Source organism: Neopsephotus bourkii, unplaced genomic scaffold, assembly GCF_033783945.1.
Source record: "Neopsephotus bourkii isolate Nb327-2 ecotype Australia unplaced genomic scaffold, CSIRO-AGI_Nbou_v1 NB_1338, whole genome shotgun sequence".
Lineage (NCBI taxonomy): Eukaryota > Metazoa > Chordata > Aves > Psittaciformes > Psittacidae > Neopsephotus > Neopsephotus bourkii.
In genome coordinates, this window is record NW_026901818.1 from 22,525 (window position 1) to 49,692 (window position 27,168).

Below are 27,168 nucleotides of genomic sequence, written 5' to 3' on the forward strand. Positions count from 1 at the left end.
GAAAGTTTCCAAGCAAAACAAAAAAGCTGAAGAAAAGCAGCACAGAAATGGCTTTTCAGAAACCAAGAGCATCTTGTTGAGCATCTGAAACAAGCCCTGGGCTTTCCCTGCTGCAGTAAAGTCCCCTAAACAAGCCCCTCCACAGGTTAGCAAAGGCTGCATGCTCTGATAGGCCAGGATGTAATGTACAATGCCTCAAGAAAGAAAACCTTCGAAACCTCAGATGGCTAAAAAAGTTACAGTGAGAAAGGGAAGACACAATCAATCCACTGTTTGAAAAGCTCAGCTGAGGTACAGACATAGGAAAGCAGTTTCAAGAGAAATTAAAAAAGATTATATACCTCCCGTGCCACTGAATTAACGATAATACACAGGAATGGATCAATACCCTTTCGGCTGCTCATCTTTCAAAGGTGTTGGCTTCAGACACCACCTCCTTCTCCAAAATCTTTGCCCTCATCAGATAGACTTGGGCTTAACATTTTAATCTGCTTCTGAGGGAGTAATTGAATATCAGTTTTGGGAAAAAAAAAACCCAAAAAACAAAACAAAACACAAAACTCCTGTAGTCAGCTAAAAGGCTGGAAGGGGAACAAAAACTCATTCTGTAATTCTGAAGAGTGGTGCAAGGGCAGGATTTGCCTTATCACAGGTATGTGATATGTCTATGTGGTGCAATAAAATCTTTTTCAATAACATTTCAGAACTAATTGAATTCAGAGACTTACGTTCAAAACGCATTCTTAATGCATTACAGCCATCAACAAAGTAATATAAAATCTGTCAACTTTTTCAACTCTACATTCATATTTGAAAATGAGACCTTTTTAAAACCAACCCCGTTACAGAGCACTGCAAATGAGAACATTTCGTGACAGTGATTGAAGGTGTAAAGAAACACCGACAGGTTGCATTTTCCAAGATGTGATATAAACGAAGGAATATCAAAACCTAAAAGCTAACCAACCTGCTGAAAATACTCATTAAATAGGTGTAAATAAGATCTTAAAAGAAGATGCACAAAGATTAGCCAGTATCACTGTCGTGGTTTAACCCCAGCCAGACAACTTGTGCACTTACTCCCAGTGAGTGGTGCCAGGCTGGAAGCAATTGAGGCCCACGTTAGTCCCCCCCCTTCCCTGCTCCCAGAGGGATGGGGAGGAGAATCGAAAGAATGCAACTCCCATGGGCTGAGATAAGAACAGTCTAGCAACTAATGTACAATACAAATCACCACCGCTACCACCAAGGACAACAATGATAAGAGAAAATAGCAAGGGAAAGGAGTACAATACCACGCGCCGAACCACGAGTCTGACCCGTAACCCCCCACCCCCGTCCTTCCGGCCACTCCCAGTTCCCCCCGGGCATGATGTGCTGTGGTATGGAATACCTCCTTGGTCAGTTTGGGTCAGGTGTCCTGTCTCTGCTTCCTCCCGGCTTCCCCTCCTCCCTGGCAGAGCATGAGACTCACAAAGTCCCTGGCCAAACCAAAACATCATTTTTATCAGCTTTGTTCCCAGCCCGAAAGCCAAAACACAGCACTGCACCAGCTACCAAGAAGGAGAAAAAATGACTGCCACTGCTAAACCCAGGGCAATCACCAGACACTTGTACAATTCAATATTGGTAACTTCTGTAAAATATTATAAACAATAAATTGAAAATGCTAAAGAGTCACCAATATTTCTTTGGCAGCAGGAGCAGGTTTCATGAATGCAACATAAAAGAAGTGTGTGTATATTTAGTAGCAAGAATGTGTGTACATGCACAAGTATACACTAACATCACACCCAAGAAGCCAGAAGTGTTGCCGATACAGAAGTCCCAAGAGAATATTACCCTGAGAATGAAAGTAATTAAAAAGAACACTTGGTTCTGATTAGAAAGCGGCACCAGTGTATTCTAAGTAGGGAATGTTCTTGCAATTTTTCAAGTAGCATTAGATGAATTTTATATAAAAAATTATAGAATCGTAGAATCATAGTTTGGGTTGATAAGGACCTTAAGATCATCAAGTTCCAACCCCCCTGCCATGGGCAGGGACACCTCACACTAAACCATGCCACCCAAGGCTCTGTCCAACCTGGCCTTGAACACTGCCAGGGATGGAGCATTCACGACTTCCCTGGGCAACCCATTCCAGTGCCTCACCACCCTCACAGTAAAGAACATTTTCCTTATATGTAATCTAAATTTCCCCATTTTAAGTTTGAACTTGTTACCCCTTGTCCTATCACTACAGTCCCTAATGAAGAGTGCTTCCCCAGCATCCTTATAGGCCCCCTTCAGATATTGGAAGACTGCTATGAGGTCTCCACACAGCCTTCTCTTCTCCAGGCTGAACAGCCCCAACTTTCACAGCCTGTCTTCATATGGGAGGTGCTCCAGTTCCCTGATCATCCTTGTGGCCCTTCTCTGGATTTGTTCCAACAGTTCCAAGCCCTTTTAATGTTGAGGACACTAGAACTGCACACAATACTCCAGGTGAGGTCTCACAAGAGCAGAGTAGAGGGGCAGGATCACCTCCTTCTACCTGCTGGTCATGCTTCTCTTGAGGCAGCCCAGGATATATTTGGCTTTCTGGGCTGCAAGCGCACTGCTGGCTCATGTTCATTTTCTCATCGAACAACACCCCCAAGTCCTTCTTGACACGGCCGCTCTAAATCTCTTCTTTGCCCAACCTGTAGCTGTGCCTGGGATTGCTCTGACCCAGGTGTAGGACCTTGCACTTATGGTTAAACTTCATGAGGTTGTCATCAGCCCACCTTACAATTATGTTGAGGTCCCACTGGATGACATTCCTTCCCTCCAGCATATCAACTGAACCACACAGCTTGGTGTCATAGGTAAACTTGCTGAGGACATGCTCAATCCCACTGTCCATGTCACCAACTAAAGATTGAACAAGACCAGTCCCAACACCAATCCCAACATCACTCGTTACTGGTCTCCAGTTGGACACTGAGCCATTGACCACTACTCTTTTCCTGTGGCCATTCAGCCAGTTCTTTATCCACTGAGTGGTCCAACCTATCAAATTGATGTCTCTCCAATTTAGAGACAAGGATGTTGTGTGGAACAGTGTCAAATGCTTTACACAAGTCCAGGTAGATGACATCAACTGCTCTACCCCTGTCCATCAGTTCTTTAGCCTCATCATAGAAGGCCACCAAATTGGTCAGGCAGGATTTCCCCTTGGTGAAGCCATGCTGGCAGTCACCAAGCACCTTGTTTTTTTTCACATGCCTTAGCATGCCTTCCAGGAGAATCTGCTCCAAGATTTTGCCAGGCACAAAGGTGAGACTGACTGGTCTGTAATTCCCTCTGTCATCCATTCTCCCCTTCTTGAAAATGGGGGATATATTTCCCTTTTTCGAGTTGTTGGGGACTTCACATGACTGCCATGATCTTTCAAATATGATGAGCTGTGGCTTAGCAACTTCATTTGCCAGCTCCTTCAGGACCCTCAGATGGATTTCATCAGGTCCCATGGACTTGTGTACTTTCAGGTTCTTAAGATGGTCTTGAACCATATCCTCACCTACAGTGGGCCCAAGGTCTTCATTCTCACAGTCCATGCATTTACCTTCCAAGACGAGGGTGGTGCTGGGAGCTAGGGAGGTTTTTAACCACTCAGGGATGGTGCCGCTGCTCCTGTCTCCACCCTTTGTGAGTCAACTGCTCGTATCAGGTGAGCTGACAGCTCCTGGGCAGGTCCTGTCCGTGACTTGAGGCTCCGACGATAGCTCTTGCCGCTCTGAGTTGAGGCTCCTGGACACTGATCTCTCCCCCGCTCCGGTGTTGAAGGCATTCTCTCTCGAGCTACTCACCTGAGCCATTGACCAACTCACTTCCTCATGACTTCTCCATGATCCCACAGGTAAAACCATAGGGTGGCCCATGGCATATACCTCCTATATCTTCTCTCTCGAGCAGTAGGACCCCTTTCGTTTATAGCTGAGACATGGGTTGGTACATGTGGGGAGCTGGATAGATCAGATAGATCATCTCTCAATTGTTTGAACTCCTGAGACAGTTTTTTGAGAGCTGAAATGATGGAAGGGTGAGATTGTCTTTGAGCTCTTGGAGTTGATGAATCATTTCATCCACTGTTGGCCCTGCTGTCATTTCAGGTTATTGTTTCGAATGAGAGGGCATATGATGACGATGTACTCTGTGTAAATTTCTGCCTTATGGGTCATGGTCATTTGACTTCATCTGCAACTATGGGTCCACTCCCCGCATCCGGCCTGTGATAGTGTGGCTACAGTGGCTGATTCCCTCAGAGACTGGATGTCTTTCTCTAGTGCGGTCCACTTGGCCGAACGACTCATAACATCGTCCTTGTATGGAAACTTTTCTTTCACAGCTGCCAAGAGCCGCCCCCAAAGGCAGAGGGACTGTTTCTCTTTTGAAATTGCTTTGTAACTTCCCCCTTCTCTGGGAAATGATCTCATCTGCTTAGCTTCCCTACTTTCTTGATCGTGACTGTCAGCCCCATTGTCCCAGCATCAGAGCAACCAGGTTATGATGTGTTCCCTTGGTTGACGGTTAAAAGCTTTTTTCATATTCCTTAGCTCAGTTGAGGTCCTGGGTTGAGAAGTCTTCTCTTCTTCTTCCTCTCCCTCTGATTCACGTATTAATAACTCTTGTTCAGATGGTGCCCCTCTAGTGCGCATGTTGGGTCTTCATCTTTCTTCAATGTACGGGTTGTTCTTTGTGCCTCTTGTTTGCTTTTCCCCTTGCGTACAGGGGCAACCAGTACTGGCACAAATTGGTCCTCTGGTTTAGCTGCAGTGATTATCACTGTGGTTGGAGTAGCTGCAGTATCTGTTGTTGGGGCTGGTGCAGCCGCTGTGCTTGGGGTTTGAGTAGCACCAGCAGCTGCACTGTCTGTTGCTGTTGGGCTTTGGATAGCTGCTGTATTTGTCGCTGGGGTTGGTGTTGTTGCTGTGCTTGGAGCTGGAGTAGTTGCGCTATCTGTTGCTGTCAGAGTTTGAGTAGCTGCTGTACTTGTCACTAGGGTTGGTGTAGCTGCTGTATTTGGAGTTGGAGTAGCTGAGTTTTCTGTTGCTATACCATCAGATCCAGAGACATCTTTTTCCCTTTGAAGGTGCTGCATAGTGTTGAACAGGGCTCTGTAGGCGTATGCCAAGACCCAGCACATTGCCATGATTTGTCCCTCTCTGGTATGACCAGGATCACAACACAGCTCATTTAAGTGTTTTAGTAATTTTTCTGGATTTTGCACTTGTTCAGTGGTCAAGTTCCAAAGCACTGGAGGGGCCCACTGGCCTAGATACTTGCCCATATTATCCTACACACCCTGCCACTCATAATTGTCCAGCCTCAGGGAAAATCTCTTGCTCCTCCTGTACCTTCGTCTAACCCTAGACAAGACCAAAATCCGACTCTGCTTAACTTTTGAGATCAGACAAAATGGTCGTGGATAAAATACACTCTGTATGCGTGCCAACATGGTGATCCTCATCACAAACAGCAGGCAGGTCTCAAGGCTACCCAAAGGCCATTCAAAACCTTCAAAACTCGGAAATGATGCTGTAAATAGTTTGTTGGGGGGCTGGGAAGGTAAGGGAATGGCTTCTTCATAGGTTGACCACCCGAGGAGGAAACAAAAGATGTGTAATTGCTAAACACTTCTATTATATACCTCCCAAAGTATAGAGGTGGTGACCACACTTGGAACGCAAGCCATATCAGTTTCATAACCAATGAGTCTACTGTATTACAAGTCATTTCCATAAAGTACAGTGTAGCAAGAACCTTAGCCCAGGCTCCCCAGCCAATAACCACTAAAACAGCAAATACCGGCTATAAGTAAGGTACAGCATGCTGAAACTTTCAGGTCTAGCGCAACAGCTTTGAGAGCCAATCAGTATTGTGATGAGCGACTATTAATCCAAAACAATAAATGCTTATCACAAGTATGATTAGACACACTCTGGTCAGATCTGTCATTATCTCAACCCTTCATGCCCCACGTTGGGCACCACCAAGAAGTGTTTTGCTTTAAACCCAGACGGTAATCCAGAACCACGCAGCCACTCACTCACTCCCCACCCTTCCTCCCCCTGCTCCTGGAGGGATGGGGAGGACAATCAAAAGAATGTAACTCCCACAGGCTGAGATAAAAACAGTTTAGTAACTAAGGTATAACAGAAAACCACTACTGCTACCACCAGTAATAATAATGATAAGGGAAATAGCAAGGGAAGAGAATACAACTGCCCACCACCTGCCAACCAATACCCAGCTAGACCCAAGCAGCGATCTAGCCCTTCTGGGTAACTGCCCTCAGTTTATATACTGGGCATGACATCCTGTGGTATGGAATAACCCTTTGGCTCCTCTGTGTCAGGTGTCCCGTCTTTGCTTCCTCCCGGCTTCCCCTCCTCCCGGGCAGAGCATGAGACTCAGAAAAGTCCTTGGTCAGAGTAAACATTACTTAACAACAACTAAGAACAATGGTGTTATTGATATAAGGAAAATAAGTGCCTGGAAAACATAGTGTTAAGATCCTTTTAACTTAACTCTTTATCTCTGAGATAGAGAACAATGTTTGTGTTGTAAGTCTGTGGTGTGATAACAAGATTTAGTAGTCTTACTAACAAGAGTGAATTATTTCTTTCCATCCTTCTAATGAGTAAATTATTTACCATCCTTCTACTTACCACTTAGTTTGGAGACAGTGCCTCCTGAATATCTCCTAGCTTAGGGTACTCCATTTCTGGCCATCCTGTTCTGCTTGCAGTAAATTTTGTATGATGGTCACACTGTCCTAAATCTTTGCCAGCTATCAGAAACTTGCAGGTATGGCTTGCTTCAGCTAGTTTTGTGATTACTGGGGCATCCAACTGTTCCAAAGGTGAAAAGTACACTGTGAGGAAGACTTCTTACTTCATCTTGAAGACCCCGCCCATAACCATCAGAGGGCAGTGCAGAAGCACCAAAGGGGAGGAGACTTATGATAATGAGTACCTAAACTAATTGTAATATCCCCACCACTCTCTTGGGAACCTGATGAATATTCATGTTTGTGTGTAATAAATATCTGCTGACTTAACCCTTCGGTGTGCAAGTTAGGAGGAGCGATCCCCCTGCACCTGGGCTGAAGCACGGAATCACACTCTACACCTCAGAGATAGTTATAAAGCAGGTATGTTTATTACGATGAAGAGTCACTATCCTGTCCTGGGGAGCAAAGCAGTGCAGTGATCTCTGAGCTGTTGTTTTCTTTGGTACTGGTTTTCAGTTTTTTAAAATTATACAGTAAACATGGTCACTGAGAATGTCATATACAGAAGATTTTTTTTTTCCCCCTTTAAAAATTATTGGTTTCTCATCTCCCTAAATACATAGCAATTTAAAATTCAGCCTTTAGAATCGTTCCATAGTGCCCATAGTTGTTACACCCAGTGATCTGGGTGGAGTGCTTTGTAAATGCAGTATTAAAAAAAACACCAAACAATCACCAACAACAAACTTTGAGGATTTCAGTCCCATTTTTAGTGTATCTTTATTCATCACCCTTGCAGTTTCCAGCAGGTAAATTCCAGTTCAGAATAATTACAGAACTTTTTCACTTGTTAAATCTCCATCTTGTAAAAGTCTGTTGTATGCAGCACAGCAGATATTCTCCATGTAGCATATTCACAGTTTGCATTACATAGGGTTTTTTTGCTGTCATTTGTATCTGGTTTCTTTTGAGGCTTCTTTGTAAATCAAGAAAATTTGTATGCAAAAGGAAATAAAATGTGTCTGAGTACTCATTCTTTTTTCTCTGTTCTGTTGCAGAAATGAGCCGTCAGACTGCTACAACTCTACCCACAGGTACTTCAAAGTGTACACCGTCACAGAGGGTCCCTGCACTTACAGGCACTACAGCTTCCAATAATGACTTGGCTAGTCTCTTTGAGTGTCCTGTGTGTTTTGACTATGTGCTGCCACCAATTCTTCAGTGTCAGAGTGGTCATCTTGTTTGTAGCAACTGTCGTCCCAAACTTACGTGCTGTCCGACTTGCCGAGGCCCACTGGGCTCCATTCGTAACCTGGCTATGGAGAAAGTTGCTAATTCTGTACTATTCCCATGTAAATATGCCTCTTCCGGATGTGAGATAACTTTGCCACACACAGAAAAAGCAGACCATGAGGAGTTGTGTGAGTTTAGGCCTTATTCCTGTCCATGTCCTGGTGCTTCATGTAAATGGCAAGGTTCTCTAGATGCTGTAATGCCACACCTAATGCATCAACATAAGTCCATTACAACACTTCAGGGAGAAGATATAGTGTTTCTTGCTACAGACATTAATCTTCCTGGTGCTGTTGACTGGGTTATGATGCAGTCTTGTTTTGGCTTTCATTTCATGTTAGTATTAGAGAAACAGGAGAAGTATGATGGTCATCAGCAGTTCTTTGCGATTGTACAGCTGATAGGAACCCGCAAGCAAGCAGAAAACTTTGCTTATCGACTGGAGTTAAATGGTCATAGACGGCGATTGACTTGGGAAGCAACTCCTCGATCTATCCATGAAGGAATTGCAACAGCCATTATGAATAGTGACTGTCTAGTCTTTGACACCAGCATTGCACAGCTCTTTGCAGAAAATGGCAATTTAGGCATCAATGTAACTATATCCATGTGTTGAAATGTCAGTCCAACCTCCTGAGGCCAGTGTTTAAACCGTTACATTTAATTTAGCTGAAACTAGGGTAACCATCTTTCTTTTACTGTCAGACAAATTAGTTGGTAGATGGACATATGAAGGTAAATAAAAGGAAAGGCTGTTAAATTAGAGGAAGCAGTTGCATGCAGTAACACTAACGTATTTAAAATAAGTCAGCAGTAAACCACTGAAAAAAAATATATATACGCCTAAAATGGGCATCTTTTGTATTAAGAATTGATTCTACAGGAAATCTTGTTGTAAAATAATTCTAAAAGCTTGTTTGTAGATTGATTGTACTGTTGAGAAAAGGATACTGTTTCGTGTTTTTGTTTTTTGTTTTTCCTCCCCCCTTTGACTGACAAGCCATGTTGAATGATCTGGTCTCTGGCTACTGCCCCCTCCTTTGTAAGTCACTACGTAGTATTGCTGCTGTTGATGTATATTTTCTGTGTATTTGCTAATTTTCATTAACTTCTAGTTTTTCATTAAATAAATGTAACTTTCTTTTCTGTAATTCAGGTTTTTATCTTTTTTTTTTTTTAATTAATTACCAGTGTCATCTTTTGCTATGCATAATTGCTATGGTAAAACTTCTGTTTCTGTATGTTTGGTAAATTTTGTCTCTTTCCAGTAGTCAACTCATTGGTGATGCTGTTCTTAATTGAGCTATTTGTGAGTGTACTGAACTTGAAAGAAGTACTTCTATTGAAAGGTGTATTGGAGAAACAAAGCTCTTCTAAACACAGGTCAAGATGATGTTGTACTTTGAGTTATTTTCTACCAAAAAAGGAACAATTACTAAGAATTTTATGAATTTAAACTAATTCATGCTTCAAATTTTAGAGATGCTTAGAAACTTGATTGCATTCTTGTATTTTTCAGTACAATGAAGGTATTGTTTTATGCAGTATTTGTAATATTAAGCCCAGACCATTTGTTTTTTTAAAAAAAAAAAAAAAAGGCAGTCAGATTGAAATGTTTTCAGTCTTTTTATATTTGTCATTAAAAGAATACCTGGCAAATTAAAAACAAAACCCTAACGCAACTTTTGCTTTTTGCATTAGCTCAGTTTCACACATTGATGCTTGCCTTCATGGCTTTTGGTTGTTACTGAAGGAACTGTCTTGAATTGATTTCTGTATATTACTGACATGATGGATGTTACAATACAAGCACTCTCTTACAGGTGTGACTCCCTAGCCAGAAAGGCTTTTGAAGGATATCGGCCTTTACACCGTCTGTATGTGAAAGACTGAACCATAAATGTATAGGGTACTTGTGTTCCAAACCATAGACACAGAGACTAAGGTGAAAAGCTGTTTGAAAGAGGTCTTTGTCAAACCTGGTGGTAGTGTACATGTGGTTGGGGAGCTAGGCTGGCTAATAACTACTTTTGTAACCCATTAAAATACAGTTTATTTACTGTGCACTGTCTTAACTTTCTCGTCAGAAGTTGATTTGTTAAGACAACTCTTGTTCTTACTATTTTGCATGATGAGGTAAGTAGTTATACGGGTAAGGAACATAAATTCCATCCGGTTGGATTAATAAAATGCTACAGAAATAGTTGGCTTCATGCAGTAAGTTTCACTTAAAATCTGATATAAATATCTGTTGGATATTTATACTGTGTGCTGTTGGAACTGCACACAAATTTGATTTAAAAGATGTAGAATTAAGCTTGGCTAGGGATGTGAAAGATAACAGGAAGGGATTCTATAGGTCCATTGCAAATAAAAGACAGACTTAGGGACAATATGGTCCCTCTCCGGAACCTGTCAGGAGAACTGGCTGTCCTGGATATGGAGAAGGCTGAGGTTCTTAATGACTTCTTTGTTTCTGTCTTCACTGAAAAATGCTCTGACCACACCACCCAAGTCTTGGAAGGCAGACGCAGAAACTGTGAGAATGAAGACCTTGGGCCCATTATAGGAGAGGATATGGTTCAAGACCATCTTAAGAACCTGAAAGTACACAAGTCCATGGGACCTGATGAAATCCATCTGCGGGTCCTGAAGGAGCTGGTGAATTAAGTTGCTAAGCCACTGCCCATCATATTTGAAAGATCATGGCAGTCAGGTGAAGTTCCCGACAACTTGAAAAAGGGAAATATATCCCCCATTTTCAATAAGGGGAAAACAGATGACCCAGGTAATTACAGACCAGTCAGTCTCACCTTTGTGCCTGGCAAAATCATGGAGCAAATTCTCCTGGAAGGCATGCTAAGCCACATGAAAAACAACAAGGTGGTTGATGACAGCCAGCATGGCTTCATATCCTGGGTTCAGCAGTAGCAGTCATTTTTCTCCCTCTTAGTAGCTGGTGCAGCACTGTGTTTTGACTTTCGGCCGGGGAACAGAGTTGATAACACTGATGTTTTAGTCTGACCAAGGACTTCCTGAGCCTCATGCTCTGCCAGGGAGGAGGGAAAGCTGGGAGGGAACAGAGACAGGACACCTGACCCAAACTGACTTAAGAAGTATTCCATACACAGCATGTCATGACCAGGATGTTACTGGGAGTTACCCGAAAAGGCAGGTAGACTACGGGGTTAGATGAGGTATCGGTCGGTGCTTGGTCAGGCTGGGGGGGGCAGCGAGATATCAGGTGGCTGGTGCTGAGGTGTTCTATTCCCTTGTTATTTCCTTTGTCATTCTTATTATTGGTGGTAGCAGTAGTGATTTATGTTATACCTTGGTTACTAAACTGTTCTTATCTCAGCCCGAGGGAGTTGCATTCTTTCTGATTCTCCTCTCCGTCCCTCCCAGAGTTGGGGGAGGGCAAGAAGGGGGGGAGTGAGTGAACGAGCTGCCTGACAGGTTTTAAACCACGACACTTCACTAAGGGGAAATCCTGCCTAAGTTGGTGGCCTTCTATGATGAGGCTGCACAACTGATGGACAGGGTTAGGGGAGTTGATGTCATCTATCTGGACTTGTGCAAAGCGTTTGACACTGTCCCACATGACATCCTTGTTTCTAAATTGGAGAGAAATCAATTTGACAGGTGGACCACTCAGTGGATAAAGAACTGGCTGGAGGGGCGCATGCAAAGAGTTGTGGTCACTCAGCTCAGTGTCGAGCTGGAGACCAGCAACGAGTGGTGTCCTTCAGGGCTTGGTGTTGGTACTGGTCTTGTTCAATATCTTTGATGGTGACATGGACAGTGGGATTGAGCATGCCCTCAGCAAGTTTACCGATGACACCAAGATGTGTGGTTCGGTTGATACGCTGGAGGGAAGGAGTGCCATCCAGAGGGACCTTGACACGCTTGTGAGGTGGGCTGATGCCAACCTCATGAAATTTAACCATGACAAGTGCTAGGTCCTACACCTGGGTCCAGGCAATCCCAGGCACAGCTACAGGGTGGGCAAAGAAGAGATTCAGAGCAGCCCTGCAGAGAAGGACTTGGGAGTGCTGGTCGATGAGAAAATGAACATGAGCCAGCAGTGTGCGCTTGCAGCCCAGAAAGCCAACCATATCCTGGGCTGCCTCAAGAGGAGCGTGACCAGCAGGTCAAAGGAGGTGATCCTGCCCCTCTGCTCTTGTGAGACCTCACCTGGATTATTTTGTGCAGTTCTGTTCTCCTCTACATAAAAAGGACATGGAACTGTTGGAACAAATCCAGAGGAGGGCCACGAGGATGATCAGGGGACTGGAGCACCTCCCATATGAAGATCTTCTGAGAAAGTTGGGGCTGTTCAGCCTGGAGAAGAGAAGGCTTTGTGGAGACCTCATAGCAGCCTTCCAGTATCTGAAGTCGGGCTATAGGAGTGCTGGGGAGGGACTCTTCATTAGGGACTGTAGTGACAGGACAATGCGTAATTGGTTAAAACTTAAACAGGGGAAGTTTAGATTGGATATAAGGAAGAAGTTCTTTACTGTAAGGGTGGTGAGGCACCAGAATGGGTTGTCCAGGTGTCGTCGTTTAAGCCCAGTGAGCCATGCAGCCTCTCGCTCACTCCCCCCCTGCTCCTGGAGGGATGGGGAAGAGAACTGAGAGAATGTAACTCCCACAGTTTGAAATAAGAACAGTCCAGTAACTAAGGTATAACACAAAACCACTACTGCTACTACCACTAATAATAATTATAAGGGAAATAACAAGGGAAGAGGATACAAGCGCTCACCACCTGCTGACCCATACCCAGCCCGACCCAAGCAGTGATCTAACCCTTCCAGGTAACTGCCCCCAGTTTATGTACCAGGCGTGACGTGCTTTGGTATGGTGTACCTCTTTGGCTAGTTTGTGTCAGGTGTCCTATCTCTGCTTCCTCCCCACTTTCACTTCTCCCTGCCAGAGCATGAGACTCAAGAAGTCCTTGGTCAGAGTAAACATTACTTAGCAACAACTAAAAACACTGGTGTTATCAGTGTTATAGGGATAAGAGTCAAAAATACAGCACTGCACCAGCTGGTAAGAAGGTGAAAAAATGACTGTTACTGAACCCAGGACACTAGGGAAGTTGTGAGTGTTCCATCCTTGGTGGTGTTCAAGGCTGTGTTGGACAGAGCCTTGGGTGACATGTTTTAGTGGGAGGTGTCCCTGCCCATGGCAGGGGGATTGGAAGCAGATGATCTTAAGGTCCTTTCCAACTCTGACTATTCTGTGATTCTGTGATTCTACTGGTGCCTTGTTACAGTAGATAAATGCTTCAGAAATCCTGCAATATAGTATGTTTTTCCTTATGAGTATACAACTAATTATTTTCAGTCTTCTAAATTCAGTAATTGCTCTCATCTAATTAAGCTTTTCTATATTTACCTCTGGTTTGTGTCCTGGTCTTTGACATGAACTTGGCTAACTACTTTTGATATTTTGAGGGATACACTGATTCATGTGTGATCAGCTGCCTACCACTGCCATTTGCTTGCTGAGGTCAACTTGTTCCCAGCTCTCCGGTCTTGTTAAGAAATCTGTATGGAACAACGGATGTCCATCAGATGGAATGATTAGTGATTATCCTTAGGCCCAGATCTTAAAAAGTATTAGAAGCCTGTTGAGAGGAGATCCACTGAAAGAGTTTGAAAATATGGTGAGTTAACTACAGTTAGATATGGAAATGGAAAATGTACTAGAAGTCTGTACAGTTTATTGCCTTATCTATAATACACCATTTATTTATCTTAACATTAGCTATTTATTTTAGAAAGCACTGTTTTACATTGCTGTATTGGGAAGTGAGTATTCATATTTGTCTTTAGTAGACAAGATGAAATGCAGTAGATCTTTTGTCTGCTGGCCCTGCTGCTGTTGGTTTTTGTTGCATTTGGAGAAAAAAAAAAAAGCCTTAAAAGGAAAATGTTTGACAAATGTGGACATTAATGTTTGGGTTCTGTTTGTCATTTCTTGCTAGTTGTTGTTTGCAGTAGTGCTTTAAAATTGCAGCAGGTGTAGCAGTGCATTAGTGGTGTTTCTCTGATTGTCTAGTTTCTTTGCACATTCTGTGTTCAAGTATTTTGTAAGGCAGAAGGTATTCTGAGACCCGGTGGTTGTTACTTCTTACCCTTGGAATGTGGCTAGTGAATGACTAAAGTAGAATTCTTAAAACCCCCTTTTGTTTCACTGTTTTATTTTTATCATTTTATTAGATCAAGTCTTTGATGACAGTTGTAAAATATTTTGTAATCACATACAGAAATACCTGTATTTCATTACTATGAATTACTAGAATTCATTATTACTATTAAATATTGCTATTTTATGTATTGCTATTACATATATACATATTACTATTACTAGAATTTATTACTATGGTGCTGTTATGTTTCAGGTAAATCAGCTTTCTGTCTACAGAAATTAAAGCAAAACAAATGTTTACTTTTGATCTATAGGCTGTTTCTATAATTTCTGACGGTGCACCAGAAGAGACTGGATCGCTGCAAATGGCTATAACCAGATTTTATACCCAGAATAGGAAGAATTAATACAACTTGGCTCTTTTCTGAAATTATGCTTACGGGAAGAGCAAGGCCTCTTAGTGTAATTTCTCCTGTCATGGCTACATCTGAACACACCAGCCACTCACTGAAGAATGAAGCAAGACAAGTTACTATGGCAATGCCAGCAGAGGGTCCATCTTTTGTGACAGCTCCAGCTGGGAAGTGCAGATGGATGTTGGTGTTGTCAAGGAGATCAAAACTTCTAGAAGCTTAAGGAAAAAAAGAATGGTTTGAATGTGAAAAAAATTTTGTTCCTGGTCTTTATTCTAAAAGAATATTCTAACAGTCCACCAGAGAACTAAGAGGCCCTAGAAAAACAAACAAAAAAATAACCCAATGGGCTTTCTACATCAGATTCCCAAACAAAACCAGAACAAGTAAATCAATATGCTCGGCCTTTGCACATGTTGTGAAATTCTGAGTAGGATGTAATATAGAAACCAAGCAATTCCTACATAGAATTTTTAGGGGGTTTTATGTTCCCAACACTAAATGTCAATTTTCAGAGAACATCCCACAAAACCAGCACTCCGCAGAAATCCAGCATTAACCACTATTATAAAATAAATCTCTCATTTACATCTTTTCATCTTACTTAACGTGTAGGACATAACAGTGTAAAATAGAGAGATAAATGTATATGCAGTTAATGCCAGCAGTATTTCATGCATTAATTCCGTTTATTTTTTTAACCTATCTGAAGCTTTATAAAGTAGTGACAAGTACTGGACAATTGACTATTCATCATATGATCCAACTAGAAAGCCCAGTTCCAGAACTCTTGGGAGGTTCAAAAGAGTTGGGTGTCTTGGCTGAAGTCCTACTGCACTCAACAGCTGCCACACAAACCCAACTAATTCTCAAGATATGAAAGCTTAGACTATGAAAATTGACTTTTAACAGAAACTGTGTCTTAAAATTTAGAGGAAAACTAGACTCATCTATCTAGCTGATGCATGCACACCATCTCTACAATGCACTGTCATTTTTTTTCCCAACCTACCAGATCTCAGTGTTGCTGCACAGCCAGCTGATTACAAGATGCATTGACTCCTTCATCACATCTCCAAGCTGACAAGTCAAAATGAGCTGACCTTCTCCATCCATGCAACTGGCTTTTACAAACATGATCTCCCCCTAAGAGAGTCCAACCCAAGCCTATGGCTACTCCTGGCTGTTTTAAGCATTCAGACACCTGAAGGAAAACAATACAGGAAACAGTTTAGGGAACAGTTGTAACAAAACTATCGCAAAATCAATTTGATAGTTGCCTTCAAACCAACTGTGCCCATTAAAACACAAAAGGTAAGCCCAAGTGTTCTGATTTTTTTTATTATTTTTTTTAATGAAGTAGTGTTTCTGCCTAATGTGTAAACATCCATTACAGAGTCAGAGCTGTATGTGGCTGCTTAGCCTAAGGTAATGGCAAACATCTGGGTATATCAGTCTTGAAACCTTCCCCACCACCAGAAGTTCAATGAGAATCTTTCATTTCAAAGGACTTCAAGTATTCTGCCGATGTTTATATGGCCTAGTCCATTTGCTAGAGGTTTGCTTGCCCTGACTCCGTTACTTAAATGTTTTGTTCCCAAATGCTACCTAAAGGCCACCTTCAGGGCGGCTGTATTACCCAAACTACCATCAGACAACACACTGATTTTGCTCATTGCAAAAATAATTTTGAATAATGGAAACATGACTCTGCTAGCAGACTAGATACAAAAGAGGATGGGAAATCTGACTGACTCCCATTAGTAATTACAAGTAGTTGAGCAAGCTCTACCCAGAACAGACTGATCTACTCTGCCCAGGCCCAGTTACTGATGAGAGGGCTCTGAGTCCCAGTCTCCTGTTTTAAAGGAAGACAGGAAGGATGTTTTCCATACAAGTTCCAGGTTTTGATTTTTTTCCTTCTCTGTCTGAGAGATTAAGAATATACAGAAAGTCCTTTTGTTTTCCTGAGCTTCAAGATGAAGAAGCCCTGCTGAAAGATCATACAGCTGTTCAGCATGCTGTGAGCTATGAAGTTATGTATTTATTATAAGGCAAAAAAGAAACTGGATTGTTTGGGGGGTTTTCTACTGTGTCAGGCAGTGACTAGAGCAAAAGACATAGGCCTATTTTAAAATAATTTTGTCTCTTACTGAAATGCAGAATTAAAAGTTAATTTGATTAATTCCTGAAAGGGAATGTAAAATTCACGAAACTGCTTAGAGAATTTAAATATTTAATTTCTTGCATAGAAAACAAATCAAAGGAGCCTCACAATAGAACCACAGTAAAAGAATTCCAATTCTTAACTCCACATATTTTTGTCCCTTCTAAGCACATTTAACTTTCCATTTTATACTATTTGCAAATCCAGAGCAAAAGACTTTTTTCTCTAGTATCAACTCATTCTGCACTGCACAACTCATTCTGCACTACGCAACTCACTGTAATGCTTTCATTTTGCTTCCTTCCCAGAGTTAGCAGAGAAGTCAGCTCACCAGATTTTGTACAGATACTGAAGAGGCAAAGCTCTGTATACACAAAGGTGACTTGCTGTCCTGGGTTCAGCTGTAGCAGTCATTTTTCTCTTTCTTAGTAGCTGGTGCAGCGCTGTGTTTTCAACTTTAGTCTGAGAACAGTGCCAATAACACACCAATATTTTTAGTTGTTGCTAAGTAATGCTTACTCTGATCAAGGACTTTTCAGTCTCATGCTCTGCCAGTGAGGAGGGGCATTGGAAGTCAGGAGGAAGCAGAGACAGGACACCTGACCCAAACTAGCCAAAGGGGTATTCCATACCACAGCACATCATGCCCAGTATATAAACTGAAGGGAGTTACCCAGAAGGCCCAGATAGCTGCTCGGGTCAGGCTGGTCAGCAGGTGGTGAGCAATTGTATTGTGCATCACTCATGTTTATTGTTTTCTTTTACTTTTCCCCTTTTAGTTTTATATTCTCTTCCCTTGTTATTTCCCTTATTATTATTATCATTTGTGGTAGTAGTAGTGGTTTTGTGTTATGCCTTAGTTATTGGACTGTTCTTATCTCAACCCATGGGAATAAATTCTTTTGATTGTCCTCCCAATCCCTCCAGGAGTTGGGGGGGGGGAGAAGTGGGGGAGAATGAGCAAGCAGCTGTGTGGTTCTGAGTTACTGGCTGGGCTGAAACCACAACACTTGCTTTAAACCATCAGCCCAGCTGCCAGAGCAGAGACATTTGTATAGAAGCCTGCACAGCCCTATACTTTGGGTCCGGAGGCAGAATGACTTATACAGCCCTGCTGTGAGCTGGCTGTTTTAGAAATACCAAAAAACTTCCAAAGGCAGTAAATTACTAAGTATTCTTATACCTTAAAAATGCCTCTCTGTACATGGCTTGGCTTGACTTCGCGAATGAAGATTTGGGAAGGGCTTTTACCCACGCTTACTACAAGCGCGCTGATGACTAAGAAGGCCAATGTGGGATAGGCAAATCCGGCTACAAAAAGCACAGCAGAAGGTCTCCTTGGGTGAAACAGGTGGGGCGCGATTCTTCCTGCGTTGTCTTTTCTCCTCGAGACTAGTTATTCGTGAACTCTCAAAGGAGTCAGCAGCATTATGTATGGTGTGCCTCCAAGTCTCCCGATTGGAGGCCAAGGTGGACCACTGATGGTAGTCAATATGGCCAAGGCTAAGGTATTGTTTCAGGGAGTCCTTATATCTCTTCTTTGGGGCACCTCTCTTGCGGCTACCGGTGGCAAGTTCACCATAAAACACGATCTTGGGGAGGCAGTGATCCTTCATTCTAGAGACGTGCCCTGCCCAGAGCAGCTGCAATTTCAGCAACATGGCCTCAATGCTGGTGACCCCTGCTTGTTCGAGGACACTGACATTAGATACATAGTCAGTCCAATGGATGTTTAGAATTGTACGGAGGCAGCGCTGATGAAAGCGTTCCAGGAGTCGCAGGTGATGACGGTAGATGACCCATGATTCAGACCCATATAAAAGAGTAGACAACACAATGGCTCTGACCTTTGTACTTTTCTTCAGGTGTTTATTACACCAGACTCTTTTATGGAGTTTTCCAAAGGCTCTGTATGCCTTTGCTATTCTGTTGTCTATCTCTTTGTCGATCGTGGCATCTGAGGAAATGATGCTTCCCAGATAGCTGAACTGCTGAACTGTCTTAAGGTCTGACTCGCTGATGGTAATATGGGGATGGCGATAATCTTCTTGCGGTGCAGGTTGGTAGAGGACTACTGTCTTCTTCAAGCTGACTTCCAGCCCAAAAACCTCATCCGCCTCCGCAAAGCAAGATGTTAAACGCTGCAGAGCTGCTTCTGTGTGGGCAGCAAGGGCAGCATCATCAGCAAAGAGCAGTTCACGGACAAGATGGTTTAGGGTCTTAGTGTGGGCCTTCAGTCGCCTTAGATTGAATAGGCTACCATCGGTACGATATCGAATATAAATGCCGTCTTGTTCGTCGAGGTCTGCTGTAGCCCGTTGAAGCATCATGCTGAAGAAGATTGTGAATAAGGTCGGTGCGAGAACACAACCTTGTTTCACACAATTGGTTATTGGGAATGGCTCAGAGAGTGCATCACCATACCTGACTTGGCCTTGCTGATCCTCATGTAACAGAATAATCATTTTGAGGAACTTCGGGGGACAACCTAATTGTTCTAAGATCAGCCACAAGCCTTTCCTGCTCACAGTGTCAAAAGCTTTGGTGAGGTCAACGAAAGTTACGTATAACCCCTTATTCTGTTCTCTACACTTTTCTTGCAATTGTCTGAGAACAAATATCATATCTGTGGTACTTCTATTAGCCCTGAAACCACATTGACTTTCAGGTAGAAGTTCTTCTGCGATAGCAGGTACTAGTCTGTTCAATAGTATTCTGGCAAGAATTTTACCAGCAATGGAGAGCAGAGTTATACCACGGTAGTTTGAGCAGTCTGACTTGACACCTTTTTTCTTATACAGAGTGACGATGATTACGTCATGAAAGTCTGACGGTATTTTGCCTTGTTCCCAACAGCACACAACTAGCTCATGAAATTTAGCATGAAGTGCTTTGCCTCCATGCTTCCATATTTCAGGTGGGACTCCGTCAACCCCAGCTGCCTTGCCAGTTTTCACCTGCTGTATGGCCTTAAGAGTCTCTCCCATGGTAGGGGCTAAATCCAATTCGTTTTTCACCGGATGTTGCAGAATGTGCTGGATTCCTTCGCCTTGGACTACACGATTAGCACTAAAGAGGGTTTGAAAATGTTCAGACCAACGATTCAGGATGGAGATTTTATCTGTAAGAAGCGTTTGGCCATCTGCACCAAGTAAGGGGCTTTGAACCTGGAATGTGGGTCCATACACTGCCTTCAGAGCCTCATAGAATCCTCTGTGGTCACCCAAATCTGCACATAGTTGAGTCTTTTCTGCTAGGTTGACCCACCACTTGTTCTGGATGTCTCGAAGTTTCTGTTGGAGTTTGCTACATGCAAGACGAAAGGCTGCTTTTCTTGCATGGCAGAGTGGCTGAGCGAGGTGTACTTGATGAGAAGATCTCTTTTTTGTCAGCAATTCCTGGACCTCCTGGTTGCTGTCGTCAAACCAGTCTTTTTTTTTCTTGGAGGAGAACCCAATGGATTCTACGGAGGACTGCAGGATGCTGTTTTTGATATGTTGCCAAAGCGCTTCAGGAGAAGAATCTATAAGTTGGTCTTCAAGCCTAGTTTGAAGGTTAGCCTGAAAGCTGTCCCTCACTGCAGCTATTTGAAGATTATCAACATTGAGCCTCCTCCTTGGAATGCCGCCCCTCTTAGGTTTGGTCTTGAAGTGGAAATTAAGTTTGCAACGCACAAGGCGGTGGTCTGTTTGGCATTCTGCACTAGGCATCACTCTGGTCTGGCAGACATCACGAATATTTCTCTGGCGCACTAAAACATAATCAATAAGGTGCCAGTGTTTAGATCGAGGATGCATCCAGGTTGTCTTCCAGCTGTCTTTCTGCTGGAAGATAGTGTTGGTGATGGTAAGCTGTTGCTCTGCACAGAACTCTAGTAAGAGATGACCGTTATCATTGCAGCTGCCAACACCGTGCTTGCCTAGTACTCCTTTCCAGGCTTCAAAGTTCTTTCCTACTCGGGCGTTGAAGTCACCAAGGATTATGATCTTATCTTCTATAGGAACTTTCTGAGTGAGGTGACACAGGTCGGAGTAGAATTTTTCTTTTTCTGCAGGGTCAGCTTGCAGAGTTGGAGCATATATGCTGAAAAGAACAACATGTTGCTTATTGTGTAGTGGAAGACGTAAAGAGATAATACGGTCGGAATGACCTATCGGCAAATTTTCAAGTTTAGAGATGATGGAGTTTTTAATCATGAAGCCGACTCCAGAAAGACGACTTTCAGTTTTGGGTTTGCCTGACCAGTAGAGTGTAGAGCCAGCACCATGTTCTTTGAGGCTACCTTCACTGAAGGCGAACTTCACTGAGAGCAGTGATATCGATGTTAAGTCGTGACAATTCATGGGCAATTAGCACAGAACGGCGCTCATGACACCCATGTTCACTGTATCAAGCATGGTTCTGATGTTCCAACATGCGAGTGTCAATCTGGACACACCTTTGGAGGCAGGTGTATGCCTTTGTCTCTTTGTTTTTAATTGACCGCAATAGAAGATGCCCGTTGGCCGCGGCTAGCCAACCAGTTGGAGGGGGAGATGAGCTTTGTTTAGGCCACCTTTTCTAGGCCTCTCTCCATATGGAGCAAGCAGTGCTGTCCTTGAAAAAGGCTGCTTGGTCATTCAGGATGCTGCCGAACAAGACTGTCATCTCCTGGGTCAGACTTGAGCGACCAGTGTCCTGAACCGCCTGCATGCAGGGTTGGGTCTGCGACTTCCAGTGCACCTTATCACCTGCCGTTTCATCCCTCTCCTGTCGCTACAGGGCTTTGCAAGTGTGGGTAAACCCTTCGGGCCTGCGCAGTGGATTTATTTTAGGTGAGGAGGCACGGCCTGCGCAGAACTGGCCTCACCCTTTACACCTGAGGTTTATCTGCCAGGGCCTAGCGAGCTTGGATGGTGACAGCAAAGTCCTCAGGTCGTAGGTTTAATTAGAGTCCCCTTCTCTTAGATGGATGGCCTTGCAGGGCTACACGAGCTCCATCTGCCCGGGTTTGAAGTTGGAGTTGTCCTTCTCCTAGGATGGTTGCCCGAAGGCTAGTGAGCCCATCCTGCCCATGGACACACTTTGTCTGACCCTTCATTTGAGAGCTGACTGGCATGGGAGACCCTACCGGAAGCATAAGCCACCACCAGCATAACTCCCAACTTCACAAGGGCACGCAAGCTCTTTCCCCACGACAAGGGGGTGTCCGTGAAAGGGGGTGTCTCTGTAAGCCCACTAGAAATGCTGCTTTAAGTCCCCAAGTACTACACAGGGCTGAAATTCTATAAGTCAAACAGTAGAATGGATTTGTTCTTATTAGCATAATTTAGTTGGCTGTTTCTTTTCCTAGCATTTAAGAAAATGTTACATAATAGAGTATTTCACTTCTATAGTATCATAGAATCATAGAATAGTTAGGGTTGGAAAGGACCTTAAGATCATCTAGTTCCAGCCCCCCTGCCATGGGCAGGGACACCTCACACTAAACCAACTCACCCAAGGCTTCGTCCAACCTGGTCTTGAACACTGCCAGGGATGGAGCATTCACAACCTCCCTGGGCAACCTATTCCAGTGCCTCACTACCCTAACAGGAAAGAATTTCCTCCTTATATCCAATCTAAACTTCCCCTGTTTAAGTTTTAACCTGTTACCCCTTGTCCTGTCACTTCAGTCCCTAATGAAGAGTCCCTCCCCAGCATCCTTATAGGACCCCTTCATATACTGAAAGGCTGCTATGAGGTCTCCACACAGCCTTCTCTTCTTCAGGCTGAACAGCCCCAACTTTCTCAGCCTATCTTCATATGGGAGGTGCTCCAGTCCCCTGCTCATCCTCGTGGCCCTTCTCTGGATTTGTTCCAACAGTTCCATGTCCTTTTTATGTAGAGGATACCAGAACTGCGCACAGTACTCCAAGTGAGGTCTCACAAGAGCAGAGTAGAGGGGCAGGGTCACCTCCTTCGACCTGCTGGTCACATTCCTTTTGATGCAGCCCAGGATACGGTTGTCTTTCTGGGCTTCAAGCGCACACTGCTGGCTCATGTTCATTTTCTCATCGACCAGCACCCCCAAGTCCTCCTCTGCAGGGCTGCTCTGAATCTCTTCTTTGCCCAACCTGTAGCTGTGCCTGGGATTGCCTGGACCCAGGTGTAGGACCTTGCACTTGGCATGGTTAAAGTTCATGAGGTTGGCATCAGCCCACCTCACAAGCGTGTCAAGGTCCCTCTGGATGGCATTCCTTCCCTCCAGCGTATCAACCAAAACACACAGCTTGGTGTCATTGGCAAACTTGCTGAGGCGGCACTCAATCCCATTGTCCATGTCACTGTCAAAGGTGTTGAACAAGACCGGTCCCAACACCGATCCCTGAGGGACACCGCTCATTACTGGTCTCCAGCTGGACATTGAACGTTTGACCACAACTCTTTGTGTGCGGCCATCCAGCCAGCTCTTTATCAAAATACCTCATCAAGCATTTTAATTTTTGTTAACGTAAGTAAGTTTCTATATCCATTCTCTGTATTTTATTAGTTAGTGACTTAAATTAGCTTAGTAATCAGTTAGTAACTCAGTTTAACAAAATTTAATCAATCCTGGTTATAGTGAAATCCAACAGCAGTGAATCATTCTCCTTTACACTTGAAATGATCATGTATTTTGGCAGCCTGGCATCGTTTCAAACATTTCAGATATAATGAACAATAATAACTGTCCATACACTCTTCCCATCCTGAAGCAGCCATTAACAAAGTTGTTGGGTTGAGGTTTTTTGTTTTCTTTTTTTATCACTGGTTCCAACTGCATCAATTCCAAACATTTTAGAGATCCATTCCACTGTTTGAGAGCTCAGAAGCAGAAAATAGCAAATATGACTGAAGATCAAAAAACAAATGGTTCTAAAGACTCATCAGTTATCTCACCTCAGTACAAACTCCTTCCTCTATCCTCAGACTAGGTAGGCACCTCCATCTACTTTCACAAGTAACTCGTGATTTGGCAAGAGAAAATAGGTGCACAGTAAGTTTTAATCTCCTTTCAACCATCATTCTTGGCACTAAGTGGCAGGCTCAGAGATCAGCAACTTCTCTTGCTGTACTGGTAGAGACTGTTTTGCCTTTATTACAACCTTCTCACCTCAGTGTTAACTGATGTATATTGACAGGCATGTGTATAGAAAACATACATTTTTTCCCTTTGAAGGTGCTGCAAAGTGTTGAACAGGGCTCTGTAAGCATTGGCCAAGCCTCAGCACGTTGCCATGATTTGTCCCTCTCTGGTATGACCAGGATCACAACACAGCTCATTTAAGTGTTTTAGTAATTTTCTGGATTTTGCACTTGTTCAGTGGTCAAGTTCCAAAGCACTGAAGGTGCCCACTGGCCTAGATACTTGCGCATACTATCCCACACACCCTGCCACTCATAACTGTCCAGCCTTGGGGAAAAACTCTTGGTCATCCGTCTAACCCTAGACAAGACCCAGACCTGACTCTGCTTAACTTTTGAGATCAGACGAAATGGTTGTGGATAAAACACACTCTGTATGCGTGCCAACACGGTGATCCCCATCTCAATCACCAGGCAGGTCTCAAGGCTACCCAAAGGCCATTCAAAACCTTCAAAACTCTGAAATGATGCTGTAAATAGTTTGTTGGGGGGCTGGGAAGGTAAGGGAATGGCTTCTTCATAGGTTGACCACCCGAGGAGGAAACAAAAGATGTGTAATTGCTAAACACTTCTATTATATACCTCCCAAAGTATAGAGGCAGTGACCACACTGAGAATGCAAGCCATATCAGTTTCATGACCAATGAGTCTACTGTATTCCAAGTCATTACCATAAAGTACAATGAAACAAGAACCTTAGCCCAAGCCCTGCAGCTGATAAACACTAAAACAGCAAATACCGGCTGTAATTAAGGTATGACATGCTGAAATTCTGAGATCAAGATCAACAACTTCGAGAGCCAATAAATCAGCATTGCGACAAGTGACTATTAATCCAAAACAATAAATGCTTATCACAGATATTATTAGACGCACTCTGGTCAGATCTGTCATTCTCTCAAACCTTCATGCCCCACGTTGGGCACCACCAAGAACTGTTTTGTTTTAAACCCAGACGGTAATCCAGAACCATGCAGCCACTCACTCACTCCCCGCCATTCCTCACCCTGCTCCTGGAGGGATGGGGAGGAGAATCAAAAGAATGTAACTCCCACAGGCTGAGATAAGAACAGTTTAGTAACTAAGGTTTAACACAAAACCACAACTGCTGCCATGATGATAAGGGAAATAACAAGGGAAGAGAATACAATTGTTCACCACCTACTTACTGATACCCAGCCCAACCTGAGCAGTGATCTCACCATTCCGGGTAACTGCCCCTTGTTGTTTTTCATGTGCCTTAGCATGCCTTCCAGGAGAATCTGCTCCAAGATTTTGCCAGGCACAGAGGTGAGACTGACTGGTCAGTCATTCCCTGAGAAAAAGAAAGTACAGGTAATTCATGGGTAAGATGCTGACGTACTGGTCGATCTTGCCCATCCACCAGCCCTTGTCACCAGACATGTGCGAGTCCCGGGACTACACCTGAACCACATCCCCTGGCTGCAGGCTCAGCTTGTCCTCACCACATGCCTTGTACTAAAAGACAGCAGTCCAGAGTATCTCACTGCCCAGCGGCAGCCGGTTTAAAGTTTTCTCTTACCTTTTTTCATTTTGCAATTACTTGCCTTTTCCTAAACTACATAAGTACGGTTAGATGCAGCAAAAGTCTCAGGTGCCCTAGTTTAGCAAACTGCATTTTACAACACATTTTTTTATCTGTATTTCAAAAGCTATAATTCACCTGCAATGCCATTGGGAAAAGGTACACCTTTCACTGCACAGGCCAAAACTCAGTGTGTGCATACAATGGAAGTAAACTGGGCATCAAATGAGATTCTGAAGGCTTCTGAGCCTTTATTCAATGTCAGAAAGTGCTCAGAATACAAAACCAAAAACCACACAACACACACAAACAACCAACCCACAACCAACACCCCACCCCCCCAAAAAAACACCACACGAAACCAACCAAACAAAAACTGTTACTGCAGAAGTCAGTCAGAGAAACTGTCTAAGACTCAATTTGGAGTCTTAGAAAGCATCATTCTTTATTGCAGCACTGGGCGCACAAGCAAATCATTTTGCAAAGGTGTGCACACCCGTTACTTGCTGGCACTAGCTATGTATTTAGCATACTCATGAATATTCACAGCTTTTCCAGGAAAAATATTTGCATATTCATGAGATTTTGATGAACTAATTGTGATGTTTGCATTATAATTACACATGGGCTTTCTTGCTGAGTGGGGGTATATGGTGGTCGTAGATAGTCTTCCTCACTGTGTTTACTGAATGACTTCAGTGCTTGTGTATGCTCGGAAGGTCCTAGCCCTGACTTAGCAGTGGTATGTCCTTGCTTCTGTTCCAGTCTCTCTTATCTTGAAGGCTAGGATCCTTGGTCTTATTTACTGTCTCCTTAGTTGTTAACAGTCCCGTGATGTTCCTTCCCTCATCAGGCAGACATTCCTTACTCCCTATGTGTTAGCAAGTTAGAACAGTGCGCTGTATTTTAATATGTTCAAGTCACACATGCTATTGTTAGTTTAAACCTTGAATTTAAGCCTACAAAACTAACAGACACACCAACCAAACACAAACAAACAAGCAAACAAAACCAACCCAAAATAAAACCCAAATAAAACTTAGGCAGTTTTAAAATAATATTTTCTCTTTTAGGTATCTAAAATACCAAAGTTGCCAGCTGGGTGTTCTCTGCAGCTTCAGACTGACCATAAAACATTATGGCAATAGATTAAAACTTTGCAGATTAAAATTAATGAACATGCATTAGCCTGCTTAAAAGTGTATCTTTACACTTATTTATGATGTTTAAGTATCCACATTTAAAGTCCATACCCTTTTATCACCATCTTGTTCGTGCTTTGTTGTTTTCTGAAACAGCTTCAAGCCTTCAGTCTGCCTAACAAGCAATGGCATAGTTATCTTGAACCGTTCTTCCAGCCTAATAGCTTCTAAAAATCCAAGAAAAAGGAGTCATAAGTTACCAGTGAGTTCATGATGATGGATCATCAGCTTTGGAGAGGGGAACATGGAGGGTACTGTTACTGTCTTTTGACCAGTTATAGACTAGATGGTTTAGTAAAAAAGGTAGCAAGAAATACAGTGAGAATACAACCCACAAAATCTAGCCTCAAAGGTCTGGATACCAAAACTAGAAAGCACTCCAAAACAGAAAAAAGTATATATCCTGTTGGTTTTTAAAGCATCTTAATATTTCAGCTGCATTTTCTGTGGTAGACATCTATCATCATTCTGGTTTTCAATTACTG

The 27,168-nt window shown here is 43.2% G+C and overlaps 1 protein-coding gene across 1 annotated transcript in view; it reads left to right on the plus strand.

The window, feature by feature from the left end:
- The window catches only part of LOC133219248 (E3 ubiquitin-protein ligase SIAH1-like), a 30,806-nt gene extending 21,602 nt beyond the window's left edge, over positions 1-9,204 (plus strand). Inside the window, exon 2 of the mRNA XM_061366425.1 lies at positions 7,819-9,204. Coding sequence (XP_061222409.1) covers positions 7,821-8,669 — 849 coding nt within the window. The 5' untranslated portion in view covers positions 7,819-7,820 and the 3' untranslated portion in view covers positions 8,670-9,204. The remainder of the gene's footprint in view (positions 1-7,818) is intronic.
- The last annotated feature ends 17,964 nt before the right edge of the window (positions 9,205-27,168 follow it).